This window comes from Apium graveolens, chromosome 10, assembly GCF_009905375.1.
Source record: "Apium graveolens cultivar Ventura chromosome 10, ASM990537v1, whole genome shotgun sequence".
NCBI lineage: Eukaryota > Viridiplantae > Streptophyta > Magnoliopsida > Apiales > Apiaceae > Apium > Apium graveolens.
In genome coordinates this window covers 230,677,541-230,696,394 of record NC_133656.1, presented here as the reverse complement: position 1 = coordinate 230,696,394, position 18,854 = coordinate 230,677,541, and the positions used below count along the sequence as shown (strand labels likewise).

General features: G+C 33.6%; 2 protein-coding genes across 3 annotated transcripts; both read right to left on the bottom strand.

The window, feature by feature from the left end:
• Positions 1 to 253: 253 nt before the first annotated feature.
• LOC141692969 (receptor-like protein EIX2) lies at positions 254 to 3,654 on the bottom strand. Its single transcript, XM_074497941.1, has one exon. The coding sequence runs from the start codon at positions 3,438 to 3,440 to the stop codon at positions 366 to 368; it is 3,075 nt and encodes a 1,024-aa protein (XP_074354042.1). The 5' UTR covers positions 3,441 to 3,654; the 3' UTR covers positions 254 to 365.
• A 2,345-nt stretch (positions 3,655 to 5,999) lies between these two features.
• Positions 6,000 to 18,488, bottom strand: LOC141693231 (uncharacterized). Of its 2 annotated transcripts, none has more exons than XM_074498246.1 (21): positions 18,259 to 18,488; positions 17,848 to 18,000; positions 17,576 to 17,735; positions 16,592 to 16,910; positions 16,352 to 16,489; positions 16,079 to 16,271; positions 15,846 to 15,976; positions 14,837 to 15,049; positions 13,619 to 13,785; positions 12,786 to 12,864; positions 11,441 to 12,190; positions 10,962 to 11,332; positions 10,537 to 10,665; positions 10,344 to 10,448; positions 9,544 to 9,786; positions 9,274 to 9,342; positions 8,928 to 9,149; positions 7,524 to 7,634; positions 7,296 to 7,406; positions 7,021 to 7,131; positions 6,000 to 6,545 (listed from the first exon to the last, which is right to left on the bottom strand). In XM_074498246.1, exons 1-21 carry the CDS (start codon positions 18,353 to 18,355, stop codon positions 6,281 to 6,283), a joined length of 4,137 nt encoding a protein of 1,378 aa, XP_074354347.1. In that variant the 5' UTR covers positions 18,356 to 18,488; the 3' UTR covers positions 6,000 to 6,280. The 2 variants fall into 2 exon arrangements, with proteins under 2 accessions (XP_074354347.1, XP_074354348.1); XM_074498247.1 differs by having other exon boundaries at positions 14,837 to 15,046.
• Between the last annotated feature and the right edge of the window lie 366 nt (positions 18,489 to 18,854).

Sequence of the window (18,854 nt, the reverse complement as noted above, 5' to 3'; positions counted from 1 at the left end):
TTGACTAATGTGATCATTAATTTGAAAATTTGTATCAAATAAATCATCCGACAATGACTAAATCCATCCAAAATTTTAACTTTTTAATATCTACGTTGATACAATTTTTTAAATTAGTAACCAAATTAAGTTAAAAATAATGACTTATTTGATACATTTGAATGAAATAAGTGATCAATTTAGTTTTTCCTGTTTTTATTTTGGTGCACGAGAGTCAGATGGTTATGGTTATGCCTTGAATAACAGTGTGTAATGGATTAAAACTTAAAAATCAGATTCAGAAGTTGGGAAAATAAAAACATGCTAAGCCATACTTGAAGATTATTGGAACAACGTGTATTTAAACAATATATTTTCCTCCCAAATTAGCATCTACAAATCCTTCCTATTCTAGCTGCATTTGCTGAAATGGTCTTGTAGATGCCTTCTTTTGTGTTCTTCAGAAACTTGAAATATGCATGTTCCCATACAGGCTTCATCTGCAATGTACCAAATACTAACCAAAATCCAACAGCAAAACCAAGAACTGAACTTACATAGAACCCTGTTGTTACAACCTTCTCATTGTCATCATCTTCGTCGTCGTCTTTTAGATTGTCATCTTCATTTTGCTGATGATCTGTTTCATCACCCGGACACTTCTTCGGAAGGGGAAGCCCACAAAGTTCAACATTCCCAGCGTAGTTAGAGGCGTCGAAGCTCTGCAGTTGAGTGCTTGATGGAATTTTACCTGACAAGTTGTTATATGACAAGTCCAAAACGCTGAGGTAGTTCAATCCAACAAAGCCTTTCGGAATTAGACCAGAAAGCTGGTTTTGTGACAAGTCTAGAGATTCTAACATGTTTAGCTGCCCAATCTTCTGCATGATGCTTCCTGTCAAACTGTTTCTTGACAAATTCAAGCTAATTAGTTCTTTTAAACTTGCAAACTCTCCAGGTATGCTCCCAACTAGCTTGTTGCTCGAAAGATCGATGCTTTTCAAGTACCCTAATGTATTTCTGTATTCTGATTCGTGTCGTTTCCATTGCACCAATGCATTGCCTACGTAGTCGCCACCTTGGTAATAGTAACCTTCATAAGCTGAAATGTTGAATACAAGCGCACCACTTGAGCTCCTACTTTGAACCAATGCTGTAAAATTGCTAATACAAGCAGGTATTTTTCCTGAAATGTTGTTTTGAGAGAGGTCCAATATTTGGATACTGTTAAGATGACACACTTCTGGAGGAATACTTCCATGGAACTTGTTTGATCGCAGGCTTAAAACAATTAAACTTGTTAGATGTGTACCTACCCATGCTGGTATAGTTCCTGAAAATTTATTATTGCCCACATCAAGAATATTTAGTTTGCTGCAGTTTTTCATGGACAAGGGCAACTCCCCTCCCAAACTGTTGTGCCTCAAATTCAATGTTTGAAGCTGGTACAAACTACCCAGAGAGCTCGGAACTTTCCCAGAGAAATTATTATTACCCAAATTAAAAATAACTAATTCTGGCATGTCCTTCCAACAATCAGGAAGCTCTCCTGATAACTTGTTATCTGAGAGATCAAGAGAAGTAAAGTAGCCATTGGCGATTGAACACAAGAACGAAACAGGTCCAGTAAACATATTTTTGGAGAGATGCAAAGACGTTAGGTCAGGTGGGAGGGATGGCACAGATCCCACAAACTGATTAGAATTAAAATCTAAACTGGAATAAGAAACTAACTTGGATGATAAATCAGGCACTGAACCACTCAAGTGATTGTAAGACAGATTTAGATATGTTAATCTTGGGGAGAGATCCCAAAACCATTTAGGAACTTTGTCAGAGATTGCAGCATAGGACATATCAAGTTCAGAATAATTGTTCTGAGTTCGAATCCATTTTGGGAAATGATTTCCCAACCTGCAGTATGCGAGGCGAATAACATCTAGTTGAAAAGGAGGAAGCCAATTAGTGCTGAACTCTAAAGAAAATGAGTTATAAGCCAAGTGCAGGACCTTTAAGCTGGAGAGATTGGAGAAGTGAGCTTCAGAAACAGTATCTTTAAATAAATTGGAAGATAAATCCAAGAGTTCAAGGTCAATAAGTTGGGCAATGCTCTTTGGTAATTTTCCATGTAGCTGATTGTTGCCAAGATCTAATTTCTTTAATGATTTAAAATAGGTTAGATCAGGCAATGTACCTGTGATGCGATTCTTGGCCAAGTCTAGAAATACCAGATTTGAAACTTGTGAAAAACTTTCCGGGAAAGAACCATTCAACTGATTACCACGTAGCCCAAATGTCTTCAAGGATGAAAATCTTGTAATATCAGGCAATGAACCAGTTAGCTTGTTATTACCCAATCTCAAAGTTTCCAAGGATCCTGTGGCGCCTTCTCCATCAAATAGCCCTTTTAGGAACTCTTGTAGCTCTCCATCAAAATTGTTTCCAAATAAATCCAACCATTGCAATTGACTTAAATTCCTCCCAAAAGACTCTGGGATATTACCTTGAAGCAGATTGTTCGAAAGAAATAGATTTGTAAGGAGCACCATCTTGCCAAAAGACTCTGGAATTTTTCCTTCAAGTGCATTCGAAGCAAGACTGAGATTTCTGAGTTTTACCATGTTTCCAAAATCATCAGGAATAGGACCTTGTAAAGTATTGGAAGAGATATCAACATCAACAAGACTGGAACTAGAATTAAACAACCACTCTAGCTCCGAAAACGAAACATAAGCATTGTTAGACAAATCAACAATGGAAAGAGCCATTGAAGAATAATTAGTTGTCGAACTTACTCCTGGAAGACCACACGTAGGCAAATGCAATTCTGTTAAAAAGGAGAGACTGCTGACAGCTTGTAGCCAATCTACAGTTGCAAGGCTTATGCCACTCAAATCCAAGTATCTCAACTTACCAAGATTAGTAAGCCAATCAAGGTTTACAACTTCAAGAACATTATATCCAAGATCAAGAAAATGCAGGCTAGTTAAATTCGCAAACCCGTGAGGAATTTCGCCAACAAAACTATTATCTGCCAGGTTAAGGTATTGCAAATTACCTAAAGAACCTAAAAACTCAGGTATAATCATTTGGCTGTCTCCAAAATTATTTCCACCAAGATCCAAATAATTCAAATGCTGCAATTCAAGCAATGAGGCACTAATATTACCTGTTAAAGGCAGATCGAAAGAAAAATCTTGTCGATGAAGATCAAGAGCGACGACATAACCTGTAAGTTTGTCACAATGAACTCCTCTCCAAGTGCAGCAATCTTTGGTTCCCCAAGAAATGAGCTGACCATTATCATCAACAAGGCCTTGTTGAAATTTGAGTAGAGCTTGTCTCTCTTTGAGTACGCATGTAACATTATGAACTCCTGCACTTGTAACAACAGAAGGCTTTATGTGCAGAAATAAGAGCATGAACAAGAACACATGCATGATCATTCCTTCATGTAACATTTATTTCTTGCACATTTGTATACAAATACAATTACAAATTAAAACTGTAAAACTAAATACTCTGTGAGTTGGAGGGGGGGGGGGCACAACTTCTGTAGTCAATAGTCATCTGCTAGTATCTTGGAAATTTCAGGGAAGTTGACTTGCAAAGCCTGTTCATAACATCTAGCGTAGTGTAGTGTAGGTATGTAGGACCAGTACTGTGAACTCTAGTGTCAAAGTTGGGTGATATTTTATTAGGTTTCAGTATGAAAACTTGGACTTAACAGAAACAGTACATGATGACTAATATGCTTTCTTGATTTGAACAAGCACGGTGACCAAATTATATAGTGGACGACTTGCTAATTTGTGAAAAGGATGGTTTTCCCTTGAATTATCTATGAGCTTCAAATGACCTCTTTATTAAGAAGATAAAATATACTCATATAAAATTATATAACCATTGACTGCCTTTACGGTCTTGAGGCTACACTTCACCACCTATACAACCCAACTAACGATTCAAAAGACTAAACTTGCCTATTTTTAATTTTTATATAAAAGATATGTTTTGTGGAAAATGTACTAAATGAATATTTTATTTAACTTTAAAATAATTACTTGAATTCCGTAAAAAAAAATACTTACTTTAATATTTGTGCAGTTAATTTTAAAAAATTAAATTCAGGATACAAAATTAGTCATAGTACATAAATGAATTATTATCTTATTCATTCATCTTTTTTTTTAGTTTGAAAATGTATCTCATATATTTTTAACATGTTTTTTTATTATAAAAAGTAATTAAAAGGTACATATATAATTTTTAAAGAAAATATTGAAAATAGAATCGCTTATATATAAATAATTTATAATGGTATTACATATTTAGATGAGTTCGAATTATAATGAGTCAAAACATTTTATTTTATTCCAATTTGAAATTAGAACTTGGCACATTTTTCAAAAAATACTCGAAATTTGACTACAAGACTCGGCCGAAAAACATCGTCACATTCTACGTTTAGTAAATTTAAATTACAAGTTCGGCGAGAATACCAATGTGAATTTTTTTAATATCTTATGTTAATATAAATTAATGTGTTTGAGTTGTTTATAAGATCAAGTCAATTAATTATTTATATTAAAATTACTAACTTCACTGATACCGCGTTATTATTTTCGGATTTTAAAAATATTCGAAATTTGATATGAGATCTCACGAGATTTTTTAAAACTACGTGATATATTAAATCAATTTATTTTTTATTTTTCACTTTAAAAACAGCTTTTTAAAAAGAATTCTTCTAGATAAATAATATTCATTGATCAAGATAATATTATACATATATTTTGAATTATTTTTATATTTTGAATTATTCAATTAAAAGTTATATTTATGCTATATTGTAACATTTGATTCAATATATTTTATACTATTTAAAGAAAATATACATTGTTCAATAATCTGAATGAATTAATCAGTTCAACTAATATATATAAAACTTTATCAAATTGAAAAATATTTAATTTTAGGAGAATAATATATAATGTTATCAAATTATTATATGATGAAATATTAGAGTGGTAATGAAAGGAACTTAAAAACGGTTTAAATAACAATATAATAATAATTTTTCCTTCGATTTCTTGAAAAAAAATCATGAATATCAATAATAAGTTTTTATAATATATAATTTATTTTTATGTTACAACCATGATTGACACTCAGTTGTGTAAAAATAGATTGTAAGTCAGTGATAATATGAATACCATATATAAATTATTGCAATTTATTTATTACAAAATTTTAATTTTTGAATAATTATAAATACATATTATTTAAGTAATCATTTGTCTCACTAGATGTTAATAGTGATTAAAAATGTACATAAATCAGATATTTAACATATAAATAATCAAAATTATCGTAATTTACTAAAAAATGTAACATAAGACAATTTACAGGCTGACACACATATAATGTTACTTTGGTAACCGTAGTGTAAATAAAAAACTAACATATTTCCATGCATACATACCTTAAATTTCAAAAACTAACTTTTTTCATTAAAATCAAATTTTATATTAACAATAGTGTAAATTTTAAGTTATCCTGACTTCAATTATACATTTTTTATCTTTTTAAATTAAGTAAGTTAATTGTAAGTTAGTAGTGAAGTCAGTTATAATATAAAACAGTAAATGTTATTTGAATAAAATTCAAAATTTTTGGTTAACTTTGTATTCAAAATAAATGTTATTTTTTAACTTTTTATTTGTAAAAATACTAACAACATTTTACAGATTAAGTATAATCATTTTATTTTAAACATACTGACTACCATATTTATATTCATTCATTAAATACAAATTATACAATACAAACAAGAATATATATATATATATATATATTGCTTAATGAGTTATATTTGAAACGTTGTGCAATTTAATATTGTCTTTTACAAAAATAATATACATTAATAAACAATCGACTTATATTTGATATAAGTTAGACATTATACAATATTTATAAATTAAAAAACAATTAAAAACATTATAATTGCATAGTGCATCAAGTGTTATTATGCTAGTTTTTGCTAATCGCAAAACAATCCATTAAATAAAGATTTTGAACTTCGACATGCAATAGTTCTCTTTACTTTTTCTTAACTTATGTTTTAATGCATTGTCATATATTCCAACTTTTAAGTTTTAACATTTTTGTCAGACTCACTGGGTGGTTTACAATTACAGAATAGATTGGCAATGCATCTCCAACTATTGACCAATTTCACTTGTATGCAGGGGCACTGATTTGAAGAACAAAAATTAGGGTTCACATCTATTCGAAGAATTTAATCGTCATCAAGGTCCAAGACCATTCTGAGTTTCCTTCTTGATCCAGCATGTTTCTCAGGAGCAACGGGAGTTTCATCATCCTTAAAATCAGCCAACTGATCGCCCAACTCATCGTGCAAATCCTGATGATGCACTTGATCATCCCTATCTGTTGTAGATTTTCTGCTGAAATAATTTACTTCATTCTCTATATCATCATCAATGTGCAAAGAAATGTCATTTGCAATACCTCCCGTCTCAGTTTGTTGCTCATGTTTATGCCTGTAAGGATGTTATATTAATAATCATTAAAACTACAGTTATAATATCAACTATCAAGATCTAGTTTGAATATTTTATTATTCAAGGCAGAACTATAAAATATATTTTGGCAGTTACAAATTTCAACTGTTTTGGTTTCTCTTGCAATCATGCCAGAACTGAATTCTAGTAGCTTAAAACAGTTCTGAAAAACTAAAGTGTGACTCATTCATTATGAAGATATGGTACAGATTGTTGCTACCTACCATGTATATACTTTCATCTGTTCCTAGCATGTGTGCCAGATTTCTTGCAAAGTCAAGTCAAATACAAGATACTGTACCGATACTCATATTTGCTTAGGTTTGTTCAAGCTGTTGTTTATAGCTTGAAAGCAACAAGCTAAGATTGCCTTATACAGTTTGTATTGCATATACTCGGAGCAAATATACAAAAAAATCAAGCCATCCAAAAAGTACTAATACATGGAACTTACCCCACAATAGAGCTTAAAAGTTCATCATCAGGATCCTCTTGCGAAACTTCTCTGGTTATATTCTGCTCTGGCCTTTCTGCAATTTTGCCTGTCTTCTGCTTGGTATTTTTCCTACAATATCCGAGGCAATTAAGCTTGAGAACAAAGGTACACATTTATCAATTACAGATAAGCTCGGTTGACAGATTAAGTTGTGGATAATATTTACAATTCAAAACAGGGATGAGAATATCCAACCACGACATTAATAATCGTACTGTATTGATGAAACTGACCTTACGACGGAGCTTAATGGTTCATCATCTGAATCCTCTAGTGAAACCATTTTAACTACCTTCTGGTCTGGCCCTTCTGCCCCATTATTTGTGTTAAACTTGGTCTTGCTTCTACAATATCCAAGACAGTGAAGCATGATAACTAGTGAGCGCCGTATTATTGAAAGAATAAAAGCAACGCAAAGTGTCGATCACAGAGCACCATTATATGATATAGATGAAACTTACCCCACAAAAGAGCTTAATGGTTCGTCGTCAGAATTCTCCAGTGAAACCTTTTCTACTATTTTCTGGACTGGCCTTTCTGCCACATTATTTGCATTGAGCTTAGTCCTACTCCTACAAAATCCAAGACATTTAAGCATGGTAACAAGGGACCAGTATCATTGACAGAAAAGATGCAAGGTGTCGACCGCAGAGAATCAGAAAAAGTAGGATAGGTAAGAAAAAGAGTATGGGGGGAGCTATAGCTTATCTTATATCAAGTTAAGGTGTAAAGTCAGTTATTAGCATGTTACAAGTTTGGAGTCAATACAGTAAACCTCTAGCCATCTAGTTCCATAAAGAAAAGCAAAACATTAAGTTAACTTTAGTTCTAATTAGCCCCACATTGACATTCATATTGCGATACATAAAATCTACTTTGTCCAACCTTAAACCTAATCCCATTCTTTTGCTGATTTAATACAATTTTGTACTTGGTTTTAGTAAAGAATATTGGGAAACTGGACATGTGGAATACAAAGGTGATATTACCTGAAAGTGTGACTTATAATAAAAAGAATTTGAGTGTAACATCAGCTAGATTACAAGATGAGTAAATATGACTATTTTTAATATAATAATAATTCCTGAAAAAACGGGGATCGTGAATATTATATATTACTTCAAACTAGCCTATTTCAAAAAGTTTCATGCACAATTAGTTAAGAGGGTTGATAAATTGTGTGTGTAGTACAAATGATGTTTTTTTAAAGCATGATCTCGCTTCTCTTCTAAAACTCCAATTGTTGTATTGTATATAAAAAAATCATGAGGCTAACACCGAGTATTCTAGTTCTTAAGGAGAGGCATATTATTAGAGACTTCATTACTCCGCCTTTTATATATTATACATATGCGCGAGTGATTAAATTTCTTGTAACGGGCCTTACCGAAAAACTATATTAGGCAATTTATCAGATACCAAAGATACAGCTGATATTTGATTTCAAATAATAAGATAAGAAACGGTCTTATTGTCAAAGCCAAAAATCCTGAACTTCAGAGGCAGCAATAGTAAATTTATAAGAGTCATTAAAACCCTCGCAGAGCACCACAATGCAAATATTATTACCAGTAACCGGAACATTTGATCATGAAAAAGAAGCTCAGGAAATGACATTACAGAATAAAGAGATCAAATGAGCTAGCAGGGAAAGAAGTTACTAGGGTTTACATATGGTTTACTTACTGATATATATTTATAAGTTACCTCCAACATCCTCTCATTTGATACAAGATTAAGATAAATTAATGAAATATGTTGGAGCTTGATGAGATCTTGGGAACAATAGATCTGGTACCAAATGTGTAATATATTGTAGATAAGTGCACCTTGAAGACAATTTATTTGACCATATTTGTACGTACCTTTTCCTTAGTGATGATAACGTGTCGGCATCACCAAAGCCTTCATCAAACATGTCATCAGGCTCCTCATCCCTCAAATGCAAGTGGGAACTCAACTTCTTTGGTTGAGGAACACGTAAGCCGAGCTGCTTCAGTTTCCTGGAAACTTGGGCAGCCGTGAATGAACCATCAGCATCCAGTGCGTTTGCAATCATGAAACTGCATCGCTTATGATCTTTAAACCTTGAAATAGAGACAATATTTCATATTTGTCTTGGTAAGATAAAAAAATCATAATAATTTGTAACATTACTCTATGTGAAAGACATAGAAGCTAAAACAAGTACACGTCAGTTCAAGCACTTACTGCTCATATAGACCTTTAACCACCCCTTCCTGCTCTTCACTGAATGCACTCACTCTTTTTCTAGTGTGCCTGAGAGATACAAGTAGAATATTGTCACCGAAAGCCTTTGTAGAAGCACATATGATCTAAAAGCAATATTTTTAATTGTTTCTGTTTTGTTTTCCTCAGGTGTTGAGTGACTTTTGCTTGATGCCATAACGAGTAAATTGAAAAACATGTTAATAACATGATGATGCTTATATTTAATGGGTATTAGATAAAGAAACATACAAAACCCGCCGCCCTGAAGAATTTTCTTGCAAATCATGCAAGTCAGGATGAGTAACTTCACTTCCTGATGCCTTGGCATCTTCCCTAACTTGATTAGAGGCGCCATTCTTAAGAACTCTTTTCTTTTGTGGAAACTTGAATCCCAACTGTTTAAGCTTTTTAGAAACTTCACGATTTGAAACTTTCCCATCCAAATCAAGCTCTTCCGCAATAAGATGAATACAGTTTTCCTTGCCCTTATATCTAGAATATTCATATTGTGAGCCAGATGGAATTATAAGAATGATAAGCATGTCAGACCGGAGTAGAAGAGACCAGGATGTAAAATAAGAATTTAAAAATAGATACTAAAGAAACTACACAAGAGAAAGATTGTTCAGAACTCAGAAGTTCTTTTATGACTTCAGCCTAATACAGGGAGAGGGGGATGTTTAACAAAGTAAAAAAAAGTGTAATGACACATATCATCTTGATGAACTAGCTTTGCTATCCCTGACATTAGGTTTACGACATGTTGCAAATACATGTTAGACTTTCTCCACGGTCTCACATTAATTGACCTTCCGCATTAGTAGACAGAAAGACAAGGCAAAATCTATTTTAATAAATTTAGGACAAGAGCATTACTTTTTTCATAGATCTCAGGTACAATTGACATTAAGTTAAACAATATTATGTCTAATATAATACATATACTCTTCAACTCAATTTAAAATCACAAGGCATGAAAGACAATATAAAAGGAAAAATATTAAACAAAGACCGGCTTTACTATGAACAAGACATCAAAAGAGACTTACTTTTCGTAAAGGTCCTTTATTTTATTGTCCAGCTCGTCATTAACACCTAGCACTTTCATTCTTTTATGTACCCTTCCAGGCTGGTGCTCAACAGAAAACCTTTCACTGGAACACAGGACAAGAAATAATGTTTCCAAGGCACAGAAATAGTAAGAAATATCTTCACAATGTTTGAATTTTTTAGAGGCCATACTCTTTCAAATTTTCCTTCCCGTTGATTCCTTCATCAGAAGTTGATTTGATGCTTCCATTTGCTTCTTCCATATCACCAGCACTCCTTTTCAAGAAATCATTACCTTCTGGAGTGCAAGGACTCTCCGCACTGCAGATAAGTATGTTAAAGAAAAACTTGAATTGACTAACAAACTCAGAAGTGATCCTAATTTGTTGATATTCAATATTTCTATCAAAGAAAGTTAAAATAATTAAACCTTAGCAAATACATGCACTTGACTGTAACTATAAAAAAAAATGCACTTGACTGTCAGAGATCAACTGCCAGATTGAGTACACTCAAGTTTTTCATAGAAAATTGTATACTTGTATATTAAGGAAATAGGCATCAAGTAAGTCAGTAATCAAACTGTAAACAATCCGAACTACATAATTTAATCTTACTTTTGGTCATCTGTCCCATGAAAAGGCATGAAATCAGCTTCATCATCCCCAAGTGCATCAGCTATGCTTCTTCGATTCCATCCTTTCCCTTCAAATGAAGCATCTACTCCGTTGATGGAATTTTGACCCATTTTGTTGTAGTCTTTCCTCATTTTAGTAAGATCTTTTAACATAAAGTCGCAATTTATATAATGACATTCTTTACGCGTTTTCCAGAAAAGAATTTCAACAAAGAGAAGGGGATTAGTCTTCATTTTCCTCAGCATTCTTCTTACCAAACTTGTCAGGAAGTCAACAATGTTCTTGTATCCTCTGCATGGAGTTGTTTTTTGCTCCACCAGAATACTATGAAATGTAGCAAGGAGTGACAGCTGCAAAATTTGTCAGGGACAAGAATATGAGACAGATTTTCCAAATTTCAAATCCAACCAAGTCCTACTATCCAAAAGACTTGCAGAATTATTCATTAAGACTTTTACCTGGTATAACATGGGAGAAAGTTCTAAATCATCACATATCCTCTGAAGGATGCATATAATGTAATGATTTGTACTGCTAGAATTGCATTTATAGAATTTCAGTAACCAGCACACTCTTTGGATGATTGTGGTGTTTGCAAGGGCAGAGATCAAAGTAGATATCTTGAAATCAACTTCATCTATCTGCCCTATCTGCTGTTCCCCTTCAGAAGAATCATCTGCTCCATAATCTTCAATACCAATTTTGTTATTGCCTTCCATATCCGGCATATTATCTCCACGATTTGCTGCTTCTACATCAGGTGTATCTTCTTTATCAACTTGAAGAGGTTCACTGACATTTTCTGGCATATTACTTCCAGGATTTGCTGCTTGTACATCAGGTGTCTCTTCTTTATCAACTTGAAGAGTTTCACTGACATTTTCTTGCATATTACTTCCAGGATTTTCTGCTTGTACATCTGGTGTATCTTCTTTATCGACCTGAAGAGGTTCACTAACATTTTTCTGCATATTACTTCCAGGATTTGCTGCTTCTACATCAGGTATATCTTTATCGGCCAGAGGTTCAGAAACATTTCCCTTCTCACCAGTAGGTTTTGTATTGCTTGAATCTCTAGGTGGTATTGCAGAAACAGAGGTACCAATTTCATCTTGAGTGCTAATATGATCTCCAACTATTTCATTAACATTCTCATTCTCATCTTTAAATGTTTTCTTTGCTTTTCTCTTCCTAGACTTCTTAGAAACCTTTATCACAAAAGAACTTGGAATGTTTAGAGAGTTGTCAGTCAAGATATACGCAAAGGCTTATATAATGTAATGTACCAATAACAAATTAAAACAATTACGAACACAGATGGGATGCAATGAGCAAATAACTGTAATCAGAGTTAAATTTGTGAAATTTTTGTATTACCACCCAACTATAAAGACGGTACAATCTATCTCAGTTCTTTCCTCTTTACCTCAGATAAGTAACCACCTTAATGCTTTTTGTTTTGATGATTGTTCTAATACCTGTTGTGTAACTGATTCTAGATCAAATGAGTGATAGACATGCCCAAAATGTTGTTTTCCTTTAGTTTCTCATGCAACAGGAATTAAAACTAGAGGATGGTTCCTTCCATGCAATAGCTGAGAAGGACCACTTGCTATTTCCCATAATCTTATACTTTCATAATGGTTCTAGATGTACCAATATGTTCCTCTACCTTATCTTAAATCACTAGATCAATGGAAAGTCAAAATAGTCAAAGCTAATTTATCTCATTCTAATTGTCAATTTCTAGATTTGGACATTGAGATGAGAACATGATTGGTGCTATAGCAATAAAGAACTTACCCTTAATGTGCCACGAGCTTGAAGATTCTCCATGAGCCGTATAATCACATGTATAATCTCTACCAAATCAGCAAGATCACTATAAAAGTACAACTTAGTACCAGAAGGAAGATGTTGAATCATAAAATCCAACAAATTATTTAAAAATATAATATTAAGAAAAACTAGGTCATGCAAAACTCCACATACACATTAAAAAGAGAGTGGATTCTTCTTCACGTTGTAATGTCAGTGTTCTTGGTGAACATGAAATTAGATCCTAAAATGCATTATTGCTGGATAAAGTTATTACTATAAAAGAAAAGAGATATTATCCAACTGAAAGATGTTTAAATTATCTTGAGGCACACAGTTAAACAGTTGCAAAGGCCTTCCAACATATTCCACACTGAAAATTAATACAACTTGATGAAGCAATGAAATGTTTCCAGTATTATTATATAATACGCATCAATTTGCATCAAAGCTCATTGTCTTGAATGCATTGCATATGGTAATCTCCAGCTTCTTTCAAACAGAGGGTGGTTGCCAGTAAAATCCATAAGCAATGATTAGACCATACTTAATAAAACACTTATCGTATATTTTGTGATTCTACCAATATAAGGTTCTATGAAGACGGGTTAATACGAGCCTAATCTTTAATCATTTGCTGCCTTAAGTGGTCACTGCCTCAGAGGCTCAGACTCAAACCAAATGCCTCGTACTTTGGAATTTAATATCTGCAACTAAAGAAATATTTGGGCCAGAATTGCATCAACACACAGCATACATGTTATCTTATAGAGGAAATTAAGAAAAAATCTTCTAATATGTAGAAATGAGTAAGAAACCTTTTGGCTTGTTTATGTGTATCAAATGATCTGATGAGGTTTAAAATGAATTGTGTCACCCCTTGATCAGTTTGATCATAAAATAACTTGTAAAGAAGAATCCGAGCTGTTTGAGGCTCCATAGAGCCTTCCTCCGACTGCTTAAGCACCATATCTAGCATACGAATCTGCACATGCTACAGAAAGTCAACCAGATAGACCAGCTAGAATTTATCTTAAATTCAAGTACCGAGTACATGTGCAAACAAACACAATAACCTATTCCTTATGTCTGGGCATGAATACTTTGTCTGTAATGAGCATATCAAATTGTATAATCAATATGTATCAAAGCAGGAAGAGATATTCAGCATTTTATCATGTAACATGCACAACCAAACCATCCTTCAAACTTAAAGTACTTGATATTTAAGTTATAAAAAAATTGAGAATTAAAGCTGGCCTTGATGTTTACTTTTGGATTGCAGTTTAATAGACATCAAAATTTAAGCATTTAATGATTTCCGAACATCCACAATATACATATACACCGCATGATAAAGTTGAGATATTTAGAGGATGCAAAAATTGAACGGAACTGCAAATTTTGTCTACAAGGTAAGAACCACTCCAAGTACATGCAAACTTTTCTTTTTACAAGGTGATAAATAAAGGTCATATATTTAGAAAAAAGACTAAAATCCACTCCTAATTAAGAGTTAGGGTGTTGTCTTTCTATTATTTAATGAAACTATTATTAAGCGGTGAAGTTGGTAGACATATACAGGTATCTGCAAGCACAATAACCACTGTTCTCTAAACAATGAATGATACGCCTTTAGTGCATTTTAGATTTTAACCCGGAATTTGAATCTATCTAAACCAGCATAACTGGAGGGGAAACTTTAACATATATATTACAGCCCTACAACTCGAAAATTTTGGGTAATTGTGGCACAAATGATATCTTAAGCAGCGTTTATTCACCTCAAGGTAAAATTAGATGCTGGCTCGTTTTTGTGACCACATTTATGTGGTCCCAAAACTCATAATATATTACTACAATATGCACATGTTTTCTTCTGCTAACTGACATATGCATATGTTGTGCAGAGAAAGACACCGTACTTATATTTAGGCAAGTGAACATACTAGTAAGAAGCATTAGAATTTAATATGCGTACACGGCAAATGAACATGAGGTTCATTAAAATTACGGATTAAGGTAATAGATGTTACCATAATCCTCATTAGAGATCCTGCTGCAGAGAGAAAGTTATATTCATTTGTCTCCTTCAACGCATCAAATGCATAACGCCACTTCACAGTGACCAAAAGAAACATTGATTCATTCATTGTTTCAGCAATTGGCCCACATATACTGCCTTGAAACAAAGTGCTATCAGAATAATTTGTAGAGGCTTCAGATGCATTGTCTTCATTGGAGGGCTGCTAAAACAATATGAGTCTTTATTTTAGAATTGGATATATAATCCAATACATGTACTATGAGCAAATAGCTAACAATAATTGGATATGATATAAGTTCTAGACAATTTAACCGATTCAAACTTAGTCGGCTAATCAATCTTAAGCAGTCCATAATTTCCTAAGATAACTAATTAATAGACAGTACCATCACCAACAACCAAAATCACTGTTTCATATATCCCAAAGTATAGTGTAAACTTTTACAAGATCAACTAGCCAAATCTTAATTAACTATGGCCCTTACTTCTTTTTCCAAAACTCAGATAACAAATCAAGTTAGGTTGGCCCTGCCCGAGCAATGAAGGCATAAAGCACCTTTTCCAGAAAAGAACCTTTGAAATGATTTTTGTAAAAGTTTTAATTCAATGTCTTATTGTAGTATTCCCAAAAATTAAAAATTCAGTCACGCTTTTCTCTGTTTAAAAAAATTAGCTTGACTTTTAAAAATGCTTAAGTAGTTTAGTAGTAATAATTGGCTTCCTCTTCTAAGTTGCTGTTTTTTAGAGTACTGTTGATCAATGCTAAAGCATCTCCCCCATCACCATGCATACCCCTACTAAACAGTAAGAAAAACAAACTAATCCATATTTGTTGCAGAAACTTTAGAATACATATATCCTACATTCCAAAAAACCTATGTTTGAATACCTTCTATGATTCACAAAAACAACGAAGTTTTACGAGAATATTACAAATTAAGTAATATGATTAGAATGCATTTGTGACTATGAATGTAGATAAATTCCAATATTTTCACCTTTGAACCCAAGAACTTGTGATACTGAAATGCAGTAACAAACTGGGCAACCTTAAAGAAGATAACAACATCGCTATTCTGAATTGCATGGTGCTCTTTTTCTATATCCTCTCGAACAGACTGCATCAAAACTGGCAGGAATTAAGTTTATAGTGAGAACAAGGTCCAGTAGTGCAATGAAAAGATTAGCAGTTAAGCAAAATATAGTGCTCAAGTCAACTATAGAATGATACCGTTGTAACCCCCTGACAATAGCTGGTTGATGAATTCATGGAGCAATTGTAGTATAGTTTCATTTGTTGATGGTAATCTCCCATGATCCCACGCCATTCTTTTTGCTGGACCTTTGTGATTCTTGTGGGTCTTAAGCAACGCATCATGAGAAGCAGAACATGGATTTCCTTTAAACAATGTTTTAGAGCCATCCTGTTGAGAAGAAATATTTTATTTGTCAGAAGATTTATCTGGGTACCTTGTGATAATTATTAGTAAGCACAACCTCATACCATCGTAAAGCGGGTAAAAGTACCACCAAACTGTGAAGAAATACCCAGATTCTGCAGTCTAATAAGCCTTCTTTTTTCTTCTTCCTCTTCCATAATAGACTGAAGACTACTTACAGTAGCTTCAGCATTCCCAGCTTCCTGAAAAAATATTATTTATTACATGTAAGCTGTGACAGTAGATGTAATTGTGAGGAAAACAAACATCAAGTTTTATCTTTCTTCAATGTGGCATGAACCAACCTGTGAGTCTTTCCTATTTGCTTTTGCAACCAACTCTGATTCTTGACCCATTAGTAAGTAATGAATTGTTTCCAATAAAAGCAAGTTATCTTGGCGGAAATATTCAGAAGGACCACCAACATGTTGTGTTAGTGCTAAAATCAAGTCCGTGACATTTTCTTTGAACAACAATTCTATAAACCTATCTCTCACAGACAAGAATTGTGAGGTTGATCCCCCAAGTTTCTGTTGAATTGACACGCCTTGAACAGCTAGTAAGTTGCGAAATAAAGTAAGCACCAGCTGGACCAATTTCCAATCGTCCTCTGTAAATGTTTCACTGCATAAGAACAAATAAAAGTTGTGAGGTCAATACAATATGCCCCAAGGAAAGTAAGTGAATAGCAACCTAATAGCAAAGGGACGGCATAAGATAACACTATTACAACAACTGTGATGCAATAAAACATTCTTCATAGGGAAATAGATGTAATGACCGTGTACTCGCATGCTCCTATAACACAAATTATAATGCTAAATTATACCACCCACAAATACTAAACAACAGTCATACTCGACCAAACCACATTGTGGCACACTGGTATATACAGATGTTGTCCACTACCGCACATGCATAGCCAAGAAGGTAAGTATAATCATTAATTATACACATCAGACTAATAAGTTGGCTCTGTTAACAATTAATAGAATAAATCATGTCAACGTCACCTGATTGACAATCCACCTATAATTGTTTTTGACAAAAATGGCTTATAGCCTTACAAATACGTATCTGTTTTGTTCTAAGAAATTTTTGGGGTGAGTGAGGGTCGAACTCAGGACCTTGGACAACTGAGTATAAACTCTTAATCAATTGAGTTATCCAATCGTGCTCAGAATACACGTATAATTAGGAAAGGAAACAACAGCAGCTCTTTTTTTACAGGGAAACAACATTAGCTTTGAGTATACTAAAAAACAAAGTGTATGCCACTATTAACTGACCTTTCTAAATTCTCGAGCGGGGTCTCTAAAAGTGAGACTATGATCGCAACAGTATCACTACAAGTAATTGAAGTCTTCAAACCCCATAAATACTCTATTTGTTGTGGTATATCATTGGATCCCGGCTCAACAGGCATGGTGAGAAACACTAAAACTTTCACTGCAATTTTTTAAACCAACACAATCATAAATACTAACAGAACTCTATCTTTAATCATAGAACTGAAAAATATCATGTAAAACAAATAACAGGTTAGATTAGAAGTAATTGCCTGAATTGAGAACGAGATTACGATCATTTTGACAATGCTCGATAATCGGAATCAAATCTTTGGCTACAATATTCCATTTGCAAACTTGCTTAAACACTTCTCGCATTTGTGGATCATCACGACGTAGAAACCTCAGCAAATCCTTCAAATTATCTACAATTAAACATAAATAAGCATACATATTATTACAATTTACAATATATCAAACAATTAAATCCAAAATTTTCCAAAAAACACGCCACACGGGGGGAGAGGGAGGGGGAGGGGGAGAGAGAGAGAGAGAGCAGGGGAGGTAGGGAGGGAGGGGGGAGAGAGAGCAGGGGAGGGAGGGAGAGAGAGAAAGGGGGAGGGAGGGAGGGAGAGAGGGGGAGGGAGAGAGAGAGAGAGGGGGAGAGAGAGAGAGAGAGAAACCTAAACAGTATTCGCCAGGAGTGTATCCGATCCTATTTCCGTCATCGTCCTCGTCGATTATCCCGAGACCAGCGCAGATCGTTGATAAACCTTCCATGTCCGTACAAATTAGAAGCTTGGCGGTGATATACTAGATGTCAGTAGTGCATATAGAAGTGTGAAATGGAGATGATAGAGGGGATGATTAGAACGGATGTGAGATCGAAGAGACTTGAAAATTGAGTACAGAATGTGTTGTGTACTGTGTAGGGTTTTCAGGCGCCAAAATTTTGTGTATTTCCCGCGCTTACTCTTATTTCTTCTTCTTTTCCCATTTTTTCATTATCCAAATTTATCATATTAATTTAATTTTCAACTAGGAAATGATATAATTTTGGACTTTTTTAAAAAATATTCAAGTCCAATAATATTTTTGCAAAAATACTGTCATTTAGAAAAAAAATTGTAAAATTATATTTTTATTTGTAAAAATATTATTTTACAATTTATTTTACAAAAATACGATTTTTCTAGCAACGAAATATATCTCGATGAGATTTTCCAACCTTATGTAACCTCAAATGCAACCAAAAAAACTTGATATAACTGGTTGCATA